The 23,310-nt window shown below is 43.4% G+C and overlaps 1 protein-coding gene across 2 annotated transcripts in view; it reads right to left on the bottom strand.

Moving 5' to 3' along the window:
• The window catches only part of ATL2 (atlastin GTPase 2), a 58,041-nt gene that overhangs the window by 4,128 nt on the left and 30,603 nt on the right, over positions 1 to 23,310 (bottom strand). For both annotated transcript variants that reach the window (XM_050951464.1, XM_050951463.1), the window contains exons 4-12: positions 22,966 to 23,070; positions 21,100 to 21,150; positions 17,638 to 17,694; positions 15,940 to 16,032; positions 15,504 to 15,642; positions 14,668 to 14,795; positions 11,371 to 11,427; positions 9,941 to 10,012; positions 3,340 to 3,771 (exon numbers count right to left, since the gene is read on the bottom strand). In XM_050951464.1, coding sequence (XP_050807421.1) covers positions 3,340 to 3,771; positions 9,941 to 10,012; positions 11,371 to 11,427; positions 14,668 to 14,795; positions 15,504 to 15,642; positions 15,940 to 16,032; positions 17,638 to 17,694; positions 21,100 to 21,150; positions 22,966 to 23,070 — 1,134 coding nt within the window. The remainder of the gene's footprint in view (positions 1 to 3,339; positions 3,772 to 9,940; positions 10,013 to 11,370; positions 11,428 to 14,667; positions 14,796 to 15,503; positions 15,643 to 15,939; positions 16,033 to 17,637; positions 17,695 to 21,099; positions 21,151 to 22,965; positions 23,071 to 23,310) is intronic.

Raw genomic sequence — 23,310 nt, 5'->3', positions numbered from 1 at the left:
TCAGCCGGGGGCGCAAAAGCAAAACTGGGAATGACTCCCTGAGTCACTCTCTCCTTTATGGTTTCTAAAAATAGAGTCAGTCCTGCCTAGAATATGGGGCAAATGTACTAAAGAACCAGTGTATCAGAGAGCATAGCTGCTCCATGTCAGACCCCGCAGAAATGATGAGCTACATGCCATTCACGGGGGGTGCCCCTGCAACAACCCCACCCGTTGCTTCCCTGCTCCCCCAACCTTCCTGGGCTACCGTGGCAGTGTCCCCCCCATTTGTGTCATGAAATTATAAAGAAAGCAGGAATAAGAAACAGTGACTTGTTAGTGAGATAAAATGAGGGGGAGGCAGCCTCCCGGTGCTATGACAGTCCAGGCAGGACATTAAGCAGCGCGGAGGAGAGGAGCCCAGCATCCCACTGCTATGATAGTCCAGGCAGTACAGAATCTTTTCTTTACACAGGAAAGGGAGGGGGTTGATGGAGCTCAGCCCCCAGTTGCTATGAGGAGGACGGTTACCAGCCATTCTGTCCCATCTACTGGGAACGACCAGGAATCCTTCCTATTTTTACCCAGGTGCCCCTGAGGCCAGCCAGGGGTATTCAGCAGTTATCAAGCACGGGCTGATGGTGACAACGGATAGCAGTCGTATTGTACCGTCTGCCACCGGGGAGGGGCGAGGATACTGCTCTTCACTGCTGCAGCATCGCGTCTACTACCAGCATTCAGTAGACATAGGGTGACATTGAAAGAAGTCAAGAAACTATTTCTTTCCCTTTTCTTTCATGTGGTGGGGGGGGAGTAAGTTGACGAGCTATTCCCTGAACCACACTGGACAATGTGTTTGACCCTACAGGCATTGGGAGCTCAGCCAAGAATGCAAATACTTTTTGGAGACTGCTGGGGACTGTGGGATAGCTGGAGTCCTCAGTACCCCCTCCCTCCCTCCATGAGCGTCCACTTGAGTCTCTGGCTTCCCGTTACGCTTGTCACGCAGCACTGTGTAGCCTGGAGATTTTTTTCCCAAACGCTTTGGCATTTCGTCTTCTGTAACGGAGCTCTGATAGAACAGATTTGTCTCCCCATACAGCGATCAGATCCAGTATCGCCTGTACGGTCCATGCTGGAGCTCTTTTTGGATTTGGGACTGCATTGCCACCCGTGCTGATCAGAGCTCCACGCTGGACAAACAGGAAATGAAAATCAAAATTTCGCAGGGCTTTTCCTGTTTACCTGGCCACTGCATCCGAGTTGAAATTGCTGTCCAGAGCGGTCACAGTGGTGCACTGTGGGATACCGCCCGGAGGCCAATACTGTCGATTTGCGGCCACACTAACCCTAGTCCAATATGGTAATACCAATTTTAGCGCTACTCCTCTCGTTGGGGAGTACAGAAACTGATTTAAAGAGCCCTTTATATCGATATAAAGGGCCTCGTAGTGTGGGCGGGTACAGCATTAAATCGGTTTAACGCTGCTAAAATCAGTTTAAACACGTAGTGTAGACCTGGCCTAAGTGAAACCAGCAAAAGGCTTTTATGCCAGTATAACTGCACCTATCCCAGAATCTTGGTCAGCATAGCTAGGTCAGTAAGGGGTGTGATTTTCCTCCCCACACCCCGAACCAACATAGCTCCCTCTGCTGGCAAAACTTAAGTGTTGATTTACTATGACCTGGTCTCTTCCTTGAGAGAGAACCCAACCGCATGCTTAGAAACCCCAGTTTTACATATGATGCTGAAGAAGTCTACACTCGAGGAAGCCACTTCAAGCTAGGACAAAACAATTACGAAGTCAGAATTTACATCGCACTGCAGGAGGGTATGGATTTTTTTCAAAGCTTCAGGAATTAGGACATAGAAAGTAAATTACGAGAATTTATCAGATTTCCTCAAGTTACAACCCTATCCTCTAGTTTTGCTTCCTGCAACTTAAGAGAAAATCTGTCAAAGGTAATTTACACAGCTGAGGACAAAGATTTATCACCATATTAGTCCTATCCTGCACATTGCCCCGTACCATTTTACATACAGTGATCCTGAACTGAGAGTCAGTATTTAAACCAGTTTCCATTGTGAGGCCTTAAGTATTGATTTTCTACCTCATACAAGTATTTGCTTGTCACTTTTTAGCATCACATCTCTTATCTGAGAGCTCAACACAAGTCATTACTTATTTTTACTCAGAGCATCACATCCAAAAAAGTTTCAATTCCACTGTACTATAGGTATTAGAGCTACAGAATCTCTAGTAACCTTTCCGAAACGCATTACCTATTCAATCTCTGAAAAGCCGTCACAAATCCTATATGCTAGCCGCAAAGTTACCCCTACAGTTGGCCAATCAGATAAAGTAGCAACAAAATTGGCCTGAGGCTATAAAGGCAAAATTACATGTTCCCAAATTAAGAGTTGAATGAAAATTCATTTACCATATTTGCTACCTTAATGTAAGGTCATATCCTATGTTGGCTTTTAAGAGGCCAATTGTTCCAGCCAGTGGTTCTCAACCTATTTACTATTGTGGGCCACATATGCAGCTTTCTATGTGTTATATGGACCACATCCACACAAAATCTTGTATAGCCGTGAGGATGTCACATGGGCCACAGCTGTGCGCTGACTGGGCCACAGGTTGAGAACCACTGGTTCCAACAAACATTTTTATATTGGCAACTATACCAGCCACTATGCTACTCAAATGTTATCAGTAATATTTAAACCAGTCTGTTTTCCCAATATGAGAGCGCACAGCCATTTCTCCTATGGAAGTGACTGCAAGCTGGATTCCTTGCAGGTATTCATTAGTTCTAATTTTCTTCCCTGCAGTCTTTAATTAGCCTTCTCTTCAGTGCCATGCATGCTATCCAACAGCAAGTGGATGAGAGATACAGAGATGATTCTAGGCAATGTTGTGGTGTCACACCACTTGCACCAATAAATCGATGGAGTCTCACATGCACCATATCAGAAATGAACAGGTACAACAACCTCAACTTACCTCCAAGAATCCTTCACCAGCTTTTTAAATTTACCTTTCAGAGAAAAGTAATCAACAAGGATTTTTTAAAAATCCTTCCACCTGTGTGCTACTCTCAAAACTTAGTGTCAGCAAGGACCTCAGATAATTAGACAGTGGTTGATATCCTGGGCTGGCTTTATAGTCTACTCTAATTTCTCCAAGGTATCCTCCTTGAAAGTTACACGTCTATATTTCTGAGTTATTTTACCTTCCAGAAGAACAAGGATTCTTTGCTCTAGAACCCTTTTTGATTAACAGCATTAAACAGGAATTGTAACTGGCACACTCATCCAAGAAAGGACACTTTCATAGTGAAATAGATACCAACCTGTTCCCATAGTGCTTCAGCGATTTGATCAATGGCTGTTCCAACTTCTCTGAATTCCCCAGAGTACTTAACATATGCCCAAGTACAAAGGGATATTAGCGCTAGCCCCATGATGAGATTGCACAGGCTAGCGATGGAGTTCATACCAAGGAAGCCAGTCAGTCCTGAGATGATATACATGGCAAACATAACAGCAAATAGAGTGGCAGGGGTACGAGCAGCATAAAAGATGTTTTTGCCATCATTGTGCTTCACAAAGTTTGCATAGATTTCATCGAGCTCCGCTTCAAGCTGCTCCTGGTAGCGCAGACAGAACTCCTCTCCTCCCATTTTTTTCACAGAACAGAACTGTTTGACAGCTGACTCTTTAAAATCCTGGTGCTGTCTCTCTAGGTCTGATGGAGCAATGTAAGGCTTATCTCCACCACAAACCTGTGAGAACAATAACCAGAGGTGAGGGGTCAAGGTACAACAGGAAGAGCTTGTGTTGTTCAACAAACCATTAGTTGCTTGATGTTTGATTCTTAGAGGGCAGTAGTTTAAGCACCACACGCACCTTGCAGCTGACCAAGGTCAGAACACGTCAAAGCTCCAGGTAAGCGGTTAAGACCCTCCTACTTCAGACTGAAGCCTAAGAATCAGAAATGGCCTCAACCATCCGGTAATGTTCAGTCTAACATGACTTTATATTCTCCAGCTTTTTGTTTGTTTGTTTTTTGGTGGCAGGGGGCTCAGTGGCAGTGAGGAAACTGTGGACCTGCTGTAACGTTCATCTTTACAGAATAAGTACACAGGAGCAATTCTCTCCTTTTAGATGAAGTAGAATCTCAGAACCTCGTGGCACTTGTTAAAACAGGCGGGAAAGGGGTAGAGAACTCTAGCCCTCGCCTCAGTCTCTGCTTTGGACCTAGCAGGGTGAAACAACCCACTGATGCCAGCTAGGCCTTATCGATCCCCAGTTTTCACTGTGCTGCAGCTGGACAAAGCTATCAATAGTGTCACATGCTGTAGCTGTGCCCGCAGACTTGGGAAGACAGCGCTGCATCAAGTGACACTGTTCATTTACGGGTGCAAAGCTAATGGCCCAGGAGAGTAAGAAACATTCCCTCCCCCAGTAAAACCAGAGATTCTTCAAAACATGATGGCCCCAGCCTGGGAAAGCTTCCCTTTCTCCCTATGGAAGAATGGATTTTTTTAAAACCCTGCTGGCAGCTGTGACTGCATCTTGTAGATTTAAATATTCCATATCAGAAACTTGATTTCACAGGACTCTAATGGCTCACAGAGTCTGAATATCAATCAGATGTCTGAAGGTGCCATCTCTTCAGTTCTGGACTACAGAATGCAATCAAGTTGTTTGGGGGAGCAATTTAAAGTGATTCACCAAGTTGTGAGATTTTCTGGTCAGTTAGAAGGACACATAAGACACCGCTTGCAAGACTTCAAACTACTCAATTTCCACCCTCAGCGACCCGGCTAACAAGAACAAACCCTAAGATAGAACCAGAGCACCTCTTTGCATCTTAAGTGATCATATGTGGAAAGGTAGCTAGCTTGATGGATCAGCCACTGTGCCATCTCCAGCCAGACTAGGAACCTACTGGGTTTAGCTAGTATAAGCCACTAGGACTGTGCACCCAGTGTCTCATGAGCTTGGTCAAAGCCCCAGCTGTGTCTATCTCTCTGCTTGTGTTGCAGCCCCTCTTGAAGGGGGCAAATGTCCATTGCTGCCATGGTTTCTTTCCAAGAGAGCTTTTAAAGGTACAGAGGAAATGCTATAAAATCACTGAAGTGAAATCAGAGAACGGGACCCACAGCATAGAGAACCTCTCACCAGTCAGTTGAGCAAAAGGAGTTGACTGAGCTAGTTATGATGCAACAAACAAGAACCACAGGTTGGGGAAGCATTTTTAGTCTGCTCAGAACTTCAGCTTTGGAGTATTCTGAACAGCGTCCAGCCCAGGAACACACACCCATAAGCGTGGCTCTCTCAAAGTTGGGATGATTTCAAACACAGCAGATTTAACAGCTCTACACAGAATCAAACACACTGGGCCATATTCTGAGTTCACAAAAACAAATGTCATCATAATTCCTTAGCTCTTGGTAAGTTCAGCAGAGTGTGAAGACAGACCCCCAGGAATACTCCACCTGCCCATCGCATAACATTACCTTTTCATCTGTGCAGACTCCCTGAGGACAAGTAGGTGATTTGAATGATAAAGGCCTCCCTCTACCTGTCTCAGTCTCCTATTCAGTGGGTTTGCTATGAGCAGCTTCACTGAACATCTGGGTGGCGAATCACAGCACTCTGCCTTTACGATTCTGAATTTGAAGGCTCAGTCTTCAGCAAAGCAATGTCTGGTGCCATATTGTGAAGGGCCATGCAGGAAAGATGGGTTTCACTCCTGCTCTCTTGCACCTGGTTAGTGCGAACCAGGCAGACAGGAGAGAGGACAAGTACCTTGTGCCTCAGGGACCTTTTTTGGCAGATGGAGCTAGTCAACGCTGCTCTAAGCTGTCCCATCCAGTCCTCTTGAGGTAAAAAGGTGATCTGGGAGAGACACTTAATGCTCTCAAGGGGAGATTAAGGACAAGAGTTTATACCAGCAACATGTACCTGCCCGTCCATCCTGCCCCCTTCAAGGGAGGCATAAGCCAAACGATCATTCTGAATTGTTTATCCTAGTCCTCTGTCTTTACATGGCTCCTGCTAAAGATCTGTCTGTAGACCACCACCTCTAATCTCATCCCCGACCCTCTCCAACTGGCATCTGCCCCTTACACGCCACTGAACCTGCTCTTGCTGAAGAGCAAGATGACCTTTTCCATGCCAAAGCTCAGAACCAGTACTCTATCCTCATTCCCTTGACCCATCAGCTGCCTTCAGCACCACCAACCACTCTCCTCTTCTTGAAGTCTTGTCCTCCTTTGGCTTCTGTAACTATCCTCCCCTGGTTCTTCTCCTACCTCTCTAATCGTTCCTTCAGTGTGACCTTTTGAGGATCCTCCTCATCCCCCCATCCAGCTGTCTGGGGAGATTCCAGAGGGCTCCAGCCGTCGTCCCCTTCTCTTCTCCCTCTGGCACCTTCTCTCTGGGTGACTCATCCATAAATACAAATTCAACTCTGCTGTTGACTCTCAGATCTCTCTCTCTACTCCAGACCAGTCTTCTGTCCATATTAAAATCTTGGTCTGTTTCTAATATCTCACGGTTGTCTAGCTGTCAGCACAAGCTAGTCACAGCTAAAACAGAACTCCTCGTCTCCTTCCTCACCTTCTCAAACACCATGACCGCCACCATCATCCTTTCGGTCATTCAGGCCCATAATCTGGGCATCACCAGACCACTCTAGGTCCTCACATCCAGGCTGTGTCTAAGTCATGAAGATTCTTTCTGCATAACATCCCTAAGCCAGGGCCTCTCTTATCCATCCACATAGCTAGGACTCTTGTCCAGTCTCAAATCATCTCAATTACTACAACATCCTTCTTTCTGTCTTGACAAATGTAATCTAGCTCCATTTACATCCAGTCAAAATGCTGCTGCAAAGATCATTTTCTAGCCCATTGTTCTGACCATCTCTCCCCTTTTTGCATCCTTCACTGACTCACCCTTCTCTGTCACCTCAAACATAAGCTGCTTGTCTTCACTGTCAAGGCCGTTCATGACCTCTCTCATTCACTATCAACATACTGACTCCCCTTCCATTGGCCCATGATGTCTGCATCCATCAACCACTATTAAATTCTCAAACAAGTCCCTTCATGCTTCCTCACATACACACCAGCAGCTTAACTGCAGTGAGACCACTGCTCATCAAGGTGACCCCTGTGGCCTCATTGTTTTCCTGTCTGTATCCACCTGTTCTTCCTCATCATACTTAGACTGTAAACGCCTTGGACACGGTCTTTCTTCATTACTTACACAGTGCCCGGCGTAATGGGGTTCTGGCCCATGACTTGGGCTCCTAGGAGCTATGGTAATACTGACAATAAAGACTTGATTAAAACTAGTGTTAATCAAGATAAAGACCAAAACAATTATTTCTACTCTGTTCTTAGCGTCAAAAATTTCAGACCCATCTGTCACATCAAGACTTGGTACAGAAAATGTTCAAAGTTATCCAGAAGATGTTTTATAAGGACTTGTTTTGTTTAGCCACACTTATTACATAAGATATATCACTTGGGAAGTTCCTATGAAAATAGGATCTGTAAGAAAACATCTGTTCCTGTTTATTCCTTACCTGAAGTCTAAATCCTCCAATACTGCAATCATTTCCCTGGCCAGTCATGACTTCAGGTGGGAAATAATTCAGCACTTTTATAACAATTCATCTGAAAACCTCAAAGGTCTTCACAAAGTGGGAATACTCCTACTCCGTTTTATTACATAGGGATTACCAGGCTGGATCAGACCCGAGGTCTACCTGGTCCAGAATCCTGTCTCTGACAGAGTCCAGCACGAGACACTTCAGAGGAAGGTGTAAGAACCCTGCAGTGGGTAGATGTGGGGTAATCTGCCCACATTAGGCATCATCCTGATCTCTAATAGAGAAAAGACAGGCTTAAATCCTGAAGCATGAGGTTTAGTATCCCTTCCAAAGGTTATCGTCTAGAATTGTTATAGTTAATGATTGATAATCACACGTACCCAATCTTTTTGGATCACGTTAAGTTCTTAGCCTTGATGACTCTCTCTGGCTGTGAGCTCTACAGTCCAATTACAAATTGTGTGAAAAAGGATTTCTGTTTTGAATTTGCCACCTTTTAGTTTGATTGGATGGCATCCCCTTGGTTCTGGGGTCATGAGACAAAGAACTAAAATTCCTGATCTCCTTCTGGGTACCATTTATTATTTTATAGACTCATTCCCCTCTAGTCTCCTTTCTAAGGCAAACAATCCCAATCTCTTCTCTCCTCATATGACAGTTTTTCCAGGCCCTTGATCACTCCTGTCACCCATCTCCAAGCTCTCCTGATCTGCAATGTTGGAACTCATTAAGAAAGGGATAGAGAATAAGACAGAAAATATCATATCGCCTCTATATAAATCCATGGTATGCCCATATCCTGAATACTGTGTGCAGATGTGGTCACCCCACCTCAAACAAGAAGATGTATTAGAAGTGGAAAAGGTTCAGAAAAGGGCAACAAAAATGCTTAGGGGTATGAAACAGCTTCTGTATGAGGGGAGAGAAATTGGGACTTCTCATCTTGGAAAAGAGACGACTAAGGGGGGACATGATAGAGGTCTATAAAATCATAACTGGTGTGAAGACAGTAAATAAGGAAGTGTTATTTACTCCTTCTCATAACACAAGAACAAGGGGACACCAAATGAAATTAATAGGAGCAGATTTAAAACAAACATAAGGAAGTATTTCTTCACACAATGCACAGTCAACCTGTGGAACTCCTTGCCAGAGGATGTTTTGAAGGCCAAAAGTATAACAGGGTTAAAAAAGAACTAGATAAGTTCATGGAGGATAGGTCCAGCAATGGCTATTAGCCAAGATGGGCAGGGATAGTGTCCCTAACCTGTTTGCCAGAAGCTGGGAATGGGTGACAGGGGATGGATCACTCAATAACTGCCCTGCTCTGTTCATTCCCACTGGGGCACTTGGCATTGGCCACTGTCGGTAGACAGGAGATTGGGCTAGATGGACCACTGGTCTGACCCAGTCTGGCCATTCTTATGTCCTCATGCCAAATCCTTTTGTGGTGTGGTGGCCAGTACTGCACACAGTAGTCAAGAGGTGGTCATGGCACTAATTTACAGTAGCTACAGGGGCAGATGAAATCTTAAGTTGATGCTATTTTCATGGGAACATACTCCACAGTAAGTGAAAGCCCCCCTGATATCTATAACATAGATGTACAATCGTATTTCAGAATTTCCCGTGTGGTGTCAATGGTTCTGTGATAAGTGGCTTTAAACTGTTGCCCAACTTCATGGTCTGATGATCACAGTGGGCCATGCTAGTGTGTTCACTATCAAAGAGCACCTTCACAATGGAGTTTGAAGTAGCATATGGTGAATGAAACTGTTAGCTACACGTAGCTATTTGGAAGAAACATTTTGGATTTTGCAAACACTGAATATTTAAGAACCTTTTAATATTCACATTTTATGGCTAACAGTAGCTATTGCTCTATAGTCTTATAGAAAATGATCAGAAATCAGAGTGTAATAACAAAAACACTGTTTGGGTTGTGGTGATATGTTTTTTAGTGTGAATCCTGCAGTGATGCTACCTCCAAACCCATCTGTTCGTTCTACTAGCTGCTTCATATCTTTTTAATCAGCTGCTACTAATAGAATTCTTAAGTCATGTAGTATGTGGTGTTCCACATGTAGAAAATCCACCTCCTTCCCAGCCCCCTACCTCACCATCAATTTCCTTCTCCTTCCCTCCCTCATGAGTGATCTTGTGACTTTTGTTGCACGTGTGATCTTCATACATGGAGTCCTGATGCTCAGCCAGTTTGTCCATTAGCATGTTAACTGTGTAACCATTTAACACCGCATTGTGCACAACTCTACAACAGAGGCCTTACTACACATACCGTTGCTTTAATTTTGTAATCAACATACCTGCTCCATGCCTTTGTTGTAGGTGTCTTTTGCTCCTGCTACTGCAGCAAGATTGTTGGCTTCAGCTGTTGCCTTGGGAAAATGAAAGCATACAGATATTGATCAAGCACTGTACATGGTTGTATCTGACTTGCCAGTAATATTAGTTATACATTCTGAAGCACCAACACCTTTAACCAGTTTTGTACCATTTCATTTTGAATGTTTACTCGTTAACTTCAGACCCGAAGAAAACCTTTCATGTGAACAAATAAAGGATCTCCTGTAAAATAGACTAAAAAAGCTCACTAGAAGCCAAGATTTCAGCCCTGGCACTCTAGAATAGCTACATAATTATAAATCCATATGCCTGTGCATGATCTTTCTATCATAAGACAGGTATGGAAGAGACTATTTTGATGATTACCAACTGGGCAAGGATATCCAAATTAACATATTAAAAAGTGGTCAGAAAAAAATTCCATTGCTATATAAAAAGCAGTTTCCCCCTCTCCCCTGAGTGTATTATCTCTGTCAGGTCACAGGCCTGTGGTTCTGGGCTCAGAATTTCTAGTAAGCAGTGTCTTTTGGGGTCATGCATGTTTCCATGGCAAAGCCAACCAGTCTAATTAATGTTACAGGCAAGAATGTAGTTCCCCCCCCTTCCCCTCAAAGTCACAGGGGGAAGGAGGAAGGGAAGTGGTGATCCACTGGAGTCCATCCCTTGTCTTTGGATCTGAGGGAGCATTGGAAGTGGCTTTCTGAACCCTTAGACAAGTCTAAGAAGGAGATGGTTCCTTGAAGGGGAGGTACCCAGAACAATTTCAGATTCTAAACCAAAAGAACTCCTCCGGCTTCTTTCATTAAAGGGGCTTTCAGCCATCTATCCCTCAAGACCAAGAGGTAAAGCCAGCCCAAACTAAGCACCTCCTTGTTGCAAACCCCAAACAATGTAAGCATTGTAGACTTGAGCAAGGCGTGACTGGACTGCACAAAGCTCAGCCTAAATCTGATCTCCTCCCTGGATCAGCCATGGAGGGGAATATGTACAGCTGCCTTATCTGAGACAGACTCACAGAGTGAAAATCGCCATGTAATGGTGCAGACATCTAACTGACCAAGTGCTCCTATCTATTAGCACTAGACACTAAGCTCATAAAAACAATACTGGAAACGGAGTCAAAACGTAGACAACATGGCAAGGTTTTGAAGGAGTGGATATGCTAATATACATCAGAACCCCAGTGGCTACCACTTCAGGTGATTCTGAACCCACACAAGCCCCCAAAGTGGGTAACTGCCTCGGCCCTTCTTGAAGAAACGTAGCTCCATGGGTGCTAACACTTCATTCATAATCTTCAGTCTCTTGAAGAAATACATCCCTTAAATGATTGCAAAGAATTTAATTTTTGTTTCTTCACTCTGCTTATATTTAAAGGATAAGGAAATACCTGGAGCATTGATTTAGGATGAGGTAGCGCCTCTCCCTGATAGATTTTAATGTAAGCCTGAAAAACAAAACAATTAAATTTTGTTTTATTGATTCTTTTTTGACCTGAGCATTTATGATGGGAAGATAGCCAGGGTCCAAATCAGTCCTTCAGGTTAATCCTAAATATTCAATTAGGCAAATCTCTACGTGTAGGAGTAAAATCATCTACAACTGACATTTACACGTATCCCAATGCTTTAATCGCTTTACATTGCAAACCCCTTACAATGAATGCTGTCCCTACTAATCTCCATACGGAGCGACTCAAAGCAATACTGTAGCAACACACAGCAATTAATCTGTGCTTTGACCAAGATTAGAGCTCTATGTCTATCATGGTACTAAAAATGCTTTCTACTTGCTTCATTTGAAAGTTCCTCTCACTGACACGTTTACAATTTACACACACACACACACACACACACACACACACACACACACACACACACACTCCCACCCCCCAAGTGAGCCAGGGATGAATCTTGGGATTTTATTTTATTAAAAGTAAGTCTGTTTAGAGACCCATACCAGCCCTTTTCAGAGCCCAACATCTCCATTACCTGTTCAGGTGGGTTTGTACATCACCAGGGCTGAGGCCTACTACATAGAAGAGGGTTTTGAAGAGAAGAGGCTACTACTGTTTCAAGGAGTGGCAGCCTGGAGCCCATCAGGGAAGAGTGAGCACCTATGCCCCCCATATACCCCAAATGTACGTGAGGGGAGTCTTTGGGGGGCTGGGGAGAACCCCTCTCCTCAAAGCTGGGGGGAGGAAGATAACCCCCCGCCCCACATACACACACACACACACCCTCCCCAGAATCTGGAGCAGCAGAAAGTTACATCCCATCCCCAGACAGTGAACAAGTTGGGGGTAGAGGAACACTTATGTCCCCATCCCTGAAGGAATAAGAGATAATCTGGAGGAAGGTGAAGAAACTACCCCCCCGGGACATGGGAGGGACTGTTGGGGTGGCAGGATGTGCTGGGGAAGCTAAGTAGGCTGATTACAATCAAGCTAGTCCTCAGCTTCCCACCCCTACCCAAGAGCTTCAGTTGTCCTTTGTCTGTGGCTAGGAAGAAAGGAAGAGGACAACGTACTGTGTCCAATCTGCACACTCCTCAGAGGTAGGCGGGGAGCAATGCCCTGTATGCAGTGAGCTGGGGAAGGAATTTAGGCCTTCTGGGTCAGATTAATGGGAAATTGGGGCTCTGGTCAGCAGCAGGGAGTTCACTGCTTTGGGCCAGTTGCACTAGCTAGCACACTGAACTCTTCTGTTCCTCCTGTACCCCTCTCCCTCAGTTATCCATCTCTTGGAGTTGGGGACGGAGAGAGAGGGGATTTCTTCTTCCCCTGCTGTTAGTCCTAGTCCCTGATGCTGCTGTACAAACCTCTATGTTGGGGGTGGGACTTCCACTTTCAGAACGTAAGTCAAGGAACAGGGCCCCCAAGCACCCAGAGTTCTATATTATGAGACATGTAAGTGGCCATTCTGCATGGAACTCTTCTGAATAACAGCCAACATGAACTAAACCAGGAGAACAGCAAAGAAAAGCTCTCGACTTTACTATTTCCTGACTTGAGGCTGCCCTCCTAATCTTAGTTCTGCTCCCTAGTGCCTATATGTTGTGAGTCTTTATTTGCATGATCACATATTAGTCTTCTCACAGCACCCCAATGTCATTCATTGCACAGGTTGGACAGTGCAATGTGAATCAGGCAGCTGTTCTTAAACATTTATATATTTTATCCTCACTTTTCAGGTATGGTCCCTTCCAAATTCACTAAACATCCAATCCCTGAATTAAGTGAGGCAGATGTCCTATGGAGAAAAAAATGTGCATGCAATCATGTAATTAAAGGCTGTCCCACTACACTGGCTCAACTGGGCCAGAGTTCTGGTTGTCAGCGCTGCCTTAACTTTGGTATTTCCTGACTCAAGTGCTTCACTTTGAAACCATCACATTCTTTAAATGTAGATTTTGATCTGGAATTTCCAAGAGGATTTTGTTTTAAAAAGAAGTTTGACCATGAAGAACTATTTGCTAGGTAGCAATCAAACATTGCTGGGTGTGCAGAACAGAAAGGAAGGGTTGCTGCAGAGCCCCTGCCTCAAGCCCTATATGCTCTCACAGATCCTACTTTGCACACCCCCTCATATTACAAATGAAGTTATTCAGAATTTACTCACACATGCACAAGTGGAACCAACACAACATTGTGAGGTTAGGAAAACAACCCTTTTCTTCTCTGACAACAGCAGTGTGCCTGCATGATACAAGTTTTTAAACCCTTGCAATTCTCCCTGGGTCACAATAGATTTTTCACCAGAGCACCAAAAGGCACACTGGAAACTTAGGAACTACACACTGCTTATTCTCAAGTTTCTGCTGTAACCCCTGAGACACCACAGGCCTTCAAAGGTGGCAGAAGTGTTTTGTTTTGGTTAAACAGCAGCAAGTGTGCGCTCCCTACACAAGCCATTAAAAACTGCTATGCCATCTTTATTCTAATGTTTCAAAGCAGAGTTCTCTCAGGCTGAGAGAGAACATGGACAATTTCAACCCAAAAATTTGACTAAGTTATGAGCTTAGGAAAACAGCTCTTCAAATGGACGTGCTTAGACACGTGTAATTAGGCACGTGTCTAATTACACACAATACCTATATTTAAAGTTATATCAGGACCAAGATTGGCATTTTGCTCTAAGTTGTCTCACTCAAACTCAGTTTAAGGATACTAGAAGTGATCATCTCTATCAAGAAAAATATTTAAGATTTGCGTTTTGGTCCTACCCCTATCTAAAGGCACAGCCAAAAAAGCTCACTTAGGGTATACCCTATGGGCCTCAGTAGACCCAAGTTACGCAACTCCAGCTATGTGAACAACATAGCCAGTGTGGACAAGGCTTAGGTCAAACTTTTGTGAACAGGAGAAACTCTCCCGTCGACTTACCTTATGCTTCTTGTTCTGGTGGACTATCTGAGTCAATAGGTGAGTGATCGGCGATCGATTTAGCGGGTCTTCATTAGATTAGCTAAATCGACCCCCAGTGGATTGATCGCCCTTAGAGCTGGTCTGGTGTAAAGCCATGCATACCAGTTTCAGTCGAAGTGCTGAAATTAAATTCACAACTACCTAAAGCTCATCAGTGAGTGGCAACCTAGATACTATCATCTCTTCTTTGGGAACGCATTCTAAAATTAGGATAATTTTTGTAAGGCATGAAAAAAATAATTAGTACAAGTGTTTGCCTACCTTAAAATATTCTACTAGATCTCTACAAGTCACCTTGGCTCCACTGATCTCTTTCTCTACCAAGTTTTCAGGAGCAAGTAGTAATGGAACCAGATCCCGCAGCTCTCTCTTGAAATCATCATCAATGTCTGGTGGAAATTGAATCAGTCAGAGAAAAAGGTGGTACATCTCAATTTCAAGTAATAATGAATTTCTTCTCTAGAAAAATACACTGACAACAAATCCCTTTAAAAAAACAATGCTTATACTAATTTACTTATCCAGAAGAAATATTTAGGGCTTAAAGAAATTTTACAATAGTTTCCAATTGCCAGAGTAGGATTTTTTCCTTCATCTATATAGTACTGGAGTAACTAGAAAAAATTATTTGAAGACCATTCACAGTATAACTTCTCAGGTCTCTGCTCCTAGCAAACAATCGGTGGGAACTCCCCAAGACACAATATTTTTCTACACCACCCTTTGGCACATTAGCAGCTCCTCACCCACCAAAATGTGAGTGGAATTCCTGGGATTCTGCTTATAAATCCTTTGATTTTAGACACTGCAGAATCCCACACCTGGCCATCTTGGATAATGTTAAATCTGCAAGATTACAGCCAACAGCTACCCCAAAACTTAAAAAGCAACACACAACCAGGAAAAAAAAAAAATCACTTAATTCCTCCATATGTTTAACAACCCAAAAAGAGAATATGCCAATGCACACTTCTAAGTTTTACCTTTTAACCCCAAACTCTTCAATAAAACCTAGATTTAAGGCAAATTCTGTGCTACAACAAAACAATGTTAGTGGTATATATCCAAAGCAATTAACACAATGGAATGTTTCCTACCATTCAACCGCCCATCAAAATTTGGATTAGTCGCAACTTTAAGACCAGGGTGGGGCAACAGGAAACAGCCAAGGTTGCTGAAACACGAGCGAATATGCTTCCTTACGTTCTGTAGCTCTTCATGCTGGTTGTGCTTTACCTGAACAAAGCAAAGTAAGAATTCTAAATGGCTCTGTGGAGCTGACCACGAGATTTATAATTGAGTTTAATGGCAGAAAGTTTATGAATAGATTTAACACAGCCAAGTCTTTTTCTGAACTTCTATAAAAATGTAGATCGTACAAAGGCAATCACTTGATGTCATATATTTAAACATCACTTCTATTACGAGAAAATAGCAAGCAGAAAATATTTAGCCAATCATGTGTAGCTATCTCAAAAACAGAACAGCATCTGAACTAAGGAGCCAGTGTGAATTCTGTAAGTCGTAACTTACCTGCAATCGCTTTTCTAGAAATTTTTTTCCTCCTTCCAAGCCATACGAGTGTTCATAAGGATAGCTCCAATCTCTAATTAAGAACATTAGTGTCTACACAGAAGAGCACAATAATAATGAATAGTTAATTTAATATTCCTTATGGCAGCAGAAAATGACAGAATCAAGAACCCTACATTTGCTGCTGGTAATTCAACAAACTATAGCCCCGAACCTGATTAAGCTGAACACAAGACACTTGTTATTCCTCTGTGTTGCGAGTAAGTACAGCTGAAGGAGCACCTTCAAGCTAGCATGTACTTGTGACCTTTGATAGCGAAAAGGACACTCTCAACCTGTTACTCTAGTTTTTCTGTCTCTTGCCAGCCCAGATATAGGAGTGTGATCCCCTTCCATCGACTGGAGACATGAAACAGATCTTATGACATCACTCCCCTATCAAGAGGGGAGCTAGCTCGATGGCACTAGCTATGTACACCTACAGTAACTTGCTTATTGAGTTCCTAAGTAAAAGCCAGGACCTGGTAGAAGAACCACACAGGGAACAAAAAGGATTTGGGAGACACCAAATTAACAGGCAGAGAGAAACTGCAAGGGAATCCTGAGATCAGGATGTTCAGTCCCTTGGTGTAAGGCTGCCTGGACTGAGCAAATATGAAGTGCATGTTCCCACAGCACCAGAGCCAGAACAGCCATTCATTCTACAATTTGCTATTAAAAGAGCCACTGTGCTTAAACCCTGGCTTTGTGTCTCATCAAAAGTCACTGCTCCAGAATAAGGCACAAAACAGGATTGCCAGACAATATAATATTGTTGACAACACAGTCCGTTTAGACTTTTAAAATATAGCATGAACTATCTGAGGGCACCTACAGAGGAAGAAGGAACTTGAGAACACATGTGAGAGTCCTAAACTGCTTTCCAGAGGACTTCAACATTGGTGACTAGTGCACAACCCTAAGAGCAGGGATCTATATTGCCAATACTCCAAGGAGAGTAAGACCATTTGAAGGATTTAGTGAAAACTGTTTTGGAAATAGAGTTAAACATAAAAACCCATCACAACCTTAGGAAGGCTGAAAAGCTATAAAAAAATTAAAAATACTTCATATCTTAAACTCCTTGTCAGATTTCCTTCAGCCTTTCCAGAAAGATTCTATGCTAGAAATTTCATGTAAGTGAACTTAGGCATCGGGGAGATTACCATGGTTTGATTTTTCACAAACATCTCACCCAGACCTATACAAAGAGATGACTAGTTTCAGCCCAGCTAATTTCTCTCCATAATGTAAGTTAACTAATTTCCTACTCATATGAACAGGTGTTGAAAAACTAGGTCAGCGATTCTCAAACTGTGGGTCGGGACCCCAAAGTGGATCATAACCCTGTTTTAATGGGGTCGCCAGGGCCAGCTTAGACTTGCTGGGGCTTGGGGCCAAAGCTGAAGCCTGAGCTCCACTGCCTGGGGCTGATGCCCTTGGCCTTCAGCTTTGACCCCTCCTGCCCAAAGCAGTGGGGCTCGGGCTTTGGCCTGCACACCCAGAGTGGCAGGGCTCGAGCAGGCTCAGGATTCAGTCCCCGCTCCTGGGGTTGTGTAGTAAGTTTTGTTGTCAGAAGCAGGTTGCAGTGCATTGAAGTTTGAGAACCTCTGCACTAGGTAATTATGTAGAAAGGTTGGAGTTTAGGGTATGCATTACCTGAAATGGCTTTTGGTAAATTTCTTCCATAGCAAGTCTTCCATACTCTGTAAACAACTATTAAATGAAACTATTAAGAATAATGCCATATACAGATTACAAAAATAACTTGTGTTGCCAAATGCTTCCTCTTATCATTGGGAAAATTAATGACTTACAATTTTTAACTGAATATTAAGAACAGCCCTGAAGTTAACCCTCGGCACCTGGAGGGCGAGAATACCAATGCTCAACAAAGTGCATTAAGAGAGGAGTATCCTTTCCCTGGCCTCTCAAGGAAGTCTGCAAGTCATACTGGCACAATACACTCCTCTTCATGAACATTTCCCCTCCACCTTCCTATAGTTCTCTTAGTCCCTACTATGGTCTCCGAAAAGCCCCCCACCCCACCCCACCCGGTTTCCAGCTTTATTATCCAGATCACCTGGTCTCGCACAGCTGCTACCTTCCCACCCTATGGTTTCCTAAGCCAAAGGAGTACCCCTGCCCAACCTTTCCATCCAGGCCTCCTTGGGCAGTCATTTGACATAGCATGCTCCCAACTCCCCCAAGGAGTGCCCCTCCAAAACGCCACACACTGATTTGGGTTTCTACAAAACACTGCTCGTCAGAGGCTTTAGGTGCCTGACATCTCTTACAAATAAAAGCCAATTTAGAATTGCAATAGCTTCCCCAAATCAGAAAGAACGGACTAACCCTCACTCCAGCCAATGATCCCTACCCACCAGACCCTTCCAAGCCCTCAACTCCTCCCTCCCTTCTCAAAAGCATGGGAAACAGATGCAGCAAGCCCTGAAGATCACCACATTTCTATTTTAGCTTGGGGAAAGGGGAAAAGAAAAGGATCCAGTTTGCACACTTCATCATCACAGCTGGGCAGAGATATGGTCTCTCAGAATCACAGGACATGAATGGACCTCGAGAGGTCTTCTAGTCCAGTCCTCTGCACTCAAGGCAGGACTAAGTATCATCTAACTCATCCCTGATAGGTGTTTGCCGAACCTGCTCTTAAAAATTTCCAATGACAGAGATACCTCAACCTCCAGAGTCAACACACAGGCAGCTAAAGCAGATTCTTGAACACTGGTATTACATCCCAGCAAGAAACTCCTCAATAAACAAGCCACTGCCTTTTGCACAAGCTTCAGTGACAGAATTGATATAAAGCATAGCCCTGGGTAGTGCAGTAGTCTAAATGAGACAACAAAGTCTTAGATTGCAGTAGCAACGTGTGCACTCAAGACAATGACTGCAGTCTCCTGGACAGGTGCAGATGGAAGAGAACCATCCTACTCACTGCTGCTACGTGATCCACCCGCAGCAACAAGGTATTAGACCTCAAACTCTAGTAACAAATAGCACACACCCTTATCAGAGGGGTAGCCGTGTTAGTCTGGATCTGTAAAAGCAGCAAAGAGTCCTGTGGCACCTTATAGACTAACAGATGAAGTGGGTATTCACCCACGAAAGCTCATGCTCCAAAATGTCTGTTAGTCTATAAGGTGTCACAGGACTCTTTGCTGCTTTCACACACCCTTAATTTCATCTTCTCTTCTGGCTGCTTCCACCATCCTACCAACATCACCCATCTTATATGGCTTGAGCTTTCAGCCAGCTTGGTTCAGTGCAAGTAAGGGACAGCTGGATATTATAAATACAGGGAAGATACACAGTAGCCTTACGGCTCCTTACTAGACCTTCTAGTGGACCCATGTACACGTGGGAGGAGTAGGGAAAAGAAATGGCACCCTGTGGAACCCAATGCAAGAGCACTTTTGGCACAGAAGAGCAGTTATACAAAACTAGCCTCTGGAGCCTCTCAAAGACAGAAATGAAACCACATTTGGGAGGTCCCAGTCTACTTCCATTGATCATAAGGTGGCGTTGATTTGGCTGTAAACGCTAGCAGTATCTAACAAACATGGATACCCGGGGCCTATTCCGGCCACCACGTCACTCTGGAAAGGGATAGGGCCCATGAAGTGGACATCAGAGGGACAAAGCTGATGCTGCCAAGTACCCAAACGAGGACTTAGGACAAGCCACAGATTCCATTTCCCCAATACAAGCATCTTCCCACCCTCACCTCAAGTCCACAGGATAGAAGAGCTGTGGGAGGAGACACTGCTCATACCCTATCAACCCCAAACTACTTCCTGCAACCTGTGATTGCATGGGTCTCCTATCTCCCTTTTCCAACTTCACTCACCAGGCAGTTTCCCCTCCCCAATCATGAATCTCACCCTCAACTATTAGAGAAAGTTCCCACCCCACTCAAGTCAACCCCAAGGTTGACAACTGGAATCCAAAGTACCAAGACCACCTGGGAAATCAGAGTTTCCCTTTAATCTCTAAGAAACTGCCCAGTTCTTTTGCTCAGCTTGCACTCTGAAAGTTCAAACAGTAAGAGGCACTTATGTATTAGCTGTGAAATGCATTTGAAAAATGTCTAATTATAAGTTGGCTCCTACTGTTGGCAGCTGTCACCTTTTGCGAAGCTGAATGTGTCGGGGAGCCTGGTATCAGGTGACGTGTTAACCGGTTTCAAGCTGTGGCAGAGGCCATGGTCTGAGCAGCTGGAGATGGGAGACAGAGGTTTGGCTAACACAAAAGCCAGTCTCTCCGGGACTTCAAATTTATTTGAAAGAGACCAGGCTCATGTTCCATGCACAAAACCAAAACCCAGCAACCTCTGGCCACTCTTGCCTCACGTGACTTAGAAAGAAGAAAACGCAGGTTACAAACAGGATAATGTTTCCATCTCTTGGACACCTTCTTGTCTTTCTGCAGTCTTGCCCATACTAAAAAGGTGTGCTGCTTTAACTAGATTAGTGTAGTTAGAGCAATACAACCTCCCATAATATGAATACACTTATATTGGTGTAAATGCAGTTATACTATTATAACTGCATCCACACTAAGGCTTGTACTAGCAGAACTATTTCAGTAAAACAAACCAATCACACAATTACACCAGTACAAATTTCAAGTGCAAGCTAGCCCGAAAGTGCCGAAATTTAATCAGACACAGCTGTGTCTAATGGTGTCCAAAATTGGCAGTGCCTCTCTGAGCCAATTCTGACTCCTGCTGGAATTTAACTAAAATAAATAAAATCAATCAGTCCCCTATTGTTTGGTTTGGCAGACCCTCTGCTTAGCAGCATCGCTGGGCAGATGAGCCTCTTAGCCAGGGTGCTCCCTCCCAGTGAGATAGAAATACTTTCACACCCCATCATGCTAACTGCCTTTGCTTTACCAGTACCTTAATTGTTTTTAAAAACATTGTGCTTACAACCAGTTGAAAAAAAATAAATCTAACCTGATCCAAAAGTGGTTTACAATCCCTTAAATAGGGTTCCTAAAGTTTCAAACTGCAAAATCAAGCAAAATAGGGAACAGAAAAATTCTAAGAGGACAGCACTTCAATAAAAACCATATTAAGTAAACCCAGTTTATATTTACCTGCAAATGTTGGAGATCATCTTCTTGAATGTTCTGGGACAAGTTGTAAACCTGTAAGAGATATTGCAGTTCAAAGACTTTTAGCGGGAGAAATGTTTATTCTTTATGTTTCCGTAACATAGATTTAGTCTATAGGGGCGAACTTGAGTATTCACACCAGCTCTGCTGAGGTCTAAAAAACCAATGGTCACTATTTAGGCAAAGTGGTATCACATACTGCATTTTCAAATGCACCACCTGGGCATACCAACTACTTTGGACCTAACTGCTGTTCGGAGTGATTAGTTTCCAAATCCTAGCTAGTAAGAGTTCTTTCAAGAGCGAATGAGATGTAAAAATATTTTTTTAATTTGCTGAACACTCCTCCCTAGTTTAGTAAGAGGGGCACACATTTAGCATTAACAGCTTGAAATTCACCTCACCTTCCTCTCTATCCCCAACTCAGATTACTTGGGGCAGGGATAGGTGATGCCCCAGCACATGCTATTGTGGAATGATGCATCAGACAGAACCCCACTGGTGGTGACCCACAGAGTTGGATAGTTCTCTTCTATATATTGCCTGATTTTGCAAGGTTCTGTTCCTTTGCTTTTAAATATCCCAAATGACATAGAACTTCACCAACATGGCCAATAAATCATTACCTCTCCTGAGGCCCCAGGATTGATGAGACAGTGCCAATACCGAATGCTGAGGCATAACTCAAAGCAGAGTTAGTGATCTATGGCTAGATTTGAAGTCATACAAGCCCAGGGTCAGGAGAAAAGGATAAGAATGTACTAAATGCCTGATATTGTGGAAGGTCAGCATAGTATTTCAAGGTTGTTAGAATACTCGGAAATTTCTCTTTAATCAAAAATGTGAAATCCACAAAACAATCTTCTGAAAGTTTGTGGTATACTATTGTTATTTGTAACAAGCAAGATTACTTTCAACAGAAAGGGAAAAGTATCATTCCCGCCCCCAAAAAAGTTTACTTAGTGAAACCGACTATGCATTTGATACTTTGTGCACAGATTCCTGTTTGTCTGGGTCTTTTGGACAGCAACAATGAAGGGAAATGCCAGTTAAAAACAGACAAGACTGTAAAGGCATACAAGGTGACAGGGGGACTCCAGGGCAAACATAGTATCATTTTTTAAAAGTGGACTAGATTTCAGGTTGACAGTGTCCCTTTAAACATAGCTACAAGAACTCATTTTTTCTATTCTTAAATGTTAAAAGTAGGTAATAAAAATGATAGTGTGTTTTTTCCCCTCATGACTGTTAAAATTTAATCGATAGATTTAGAAGATACCTTTGAAGGGTATTGTCATCTCCCGAGAGGGGGGATTCTCTATATGTATGTATTTCTTACAGAGGCCTACATTTTCAGGAGTTACAAATGAACGAAAGTCCAATTTTATACTACTTAAAAAACTCGGTCATTTTTGAAAATTTAGAACAGACTCAAAATAGTATTCGAGATATACTGCAAGAAGTTTGTCAAAAATTGTACTGTAGCAGCAATAGTGCATTTAAGAGGTTATTGGGCTGGGTCAGCCCCCCCTTTGTAAAAGATGGGCTATTTAGCAATTTTTGCTATGCACCTTTGTGGAGGTGTCACTATTATATATATTTTTAATCAATTTGGGATTCCCCAGTAGAATCTGCAGCGCAACAGAACTAGGGACCTGTAACGGTGGTAGTGCTTGGGTAATCTCAGATCCAAAGAGAGATTCAGCTGCAAACGAGCTCTAAATGAGCTGTGGTAATTTAAAAGGTCTGCCTATCCTTTTTCAAAATGTGACTAGAGATATATTTTTAAGATGTCTTCTAAGCCAAAGAGGTTTAAAAGCTGCCATTTATCAGCACAGCTATTCTCACCTGGACAGAACTCGTCATGGTGCTCAGAGCAAATACCGTCGCACAGTCTTTGATAGTGGATTGGCTATCAAAGGCACCTTGGGTATCCATAAGTAGTACAGCCACCTAAAGATTTTTAAAAAGCAGCAATAATTAACCAAGATGTTATGGTTTCACCTCTAGGCTGCTGGGTCAGATCCAGCCCAGGCAGTGGAATTTGTTGCCCCTCTGATGACTCATTAAAACTGAGCTGACAATCTTACTTCAGCTCCCAGTGGACAGGTGTCCACAACTCAAACCACTACCAAAAAGAGTGACACTCTCACTGGCATTCTGCAGATGGAAGAATGGATGGAATACACAGAC

This window comes from Gopherus flavomarginatus, chromosome 4 (genome assembly GCF_025201925.1).
Source record: "Gopherus flavomarginatus isolate rGopFla2 chromosome 4, rGopFla2.mat.asm, whole genome shotgun sequence".
NCBI classification, from domain to species: Eukaryota; Metazoa; Chordata; order Testudines; family Testudinidae; genus Gopherus; species Gopherus flavomarginatus.
Note: the sequence above shows the minus strand (reverse complement) of the source record. Positions and strands in the feature narration are given on the sequence as shown.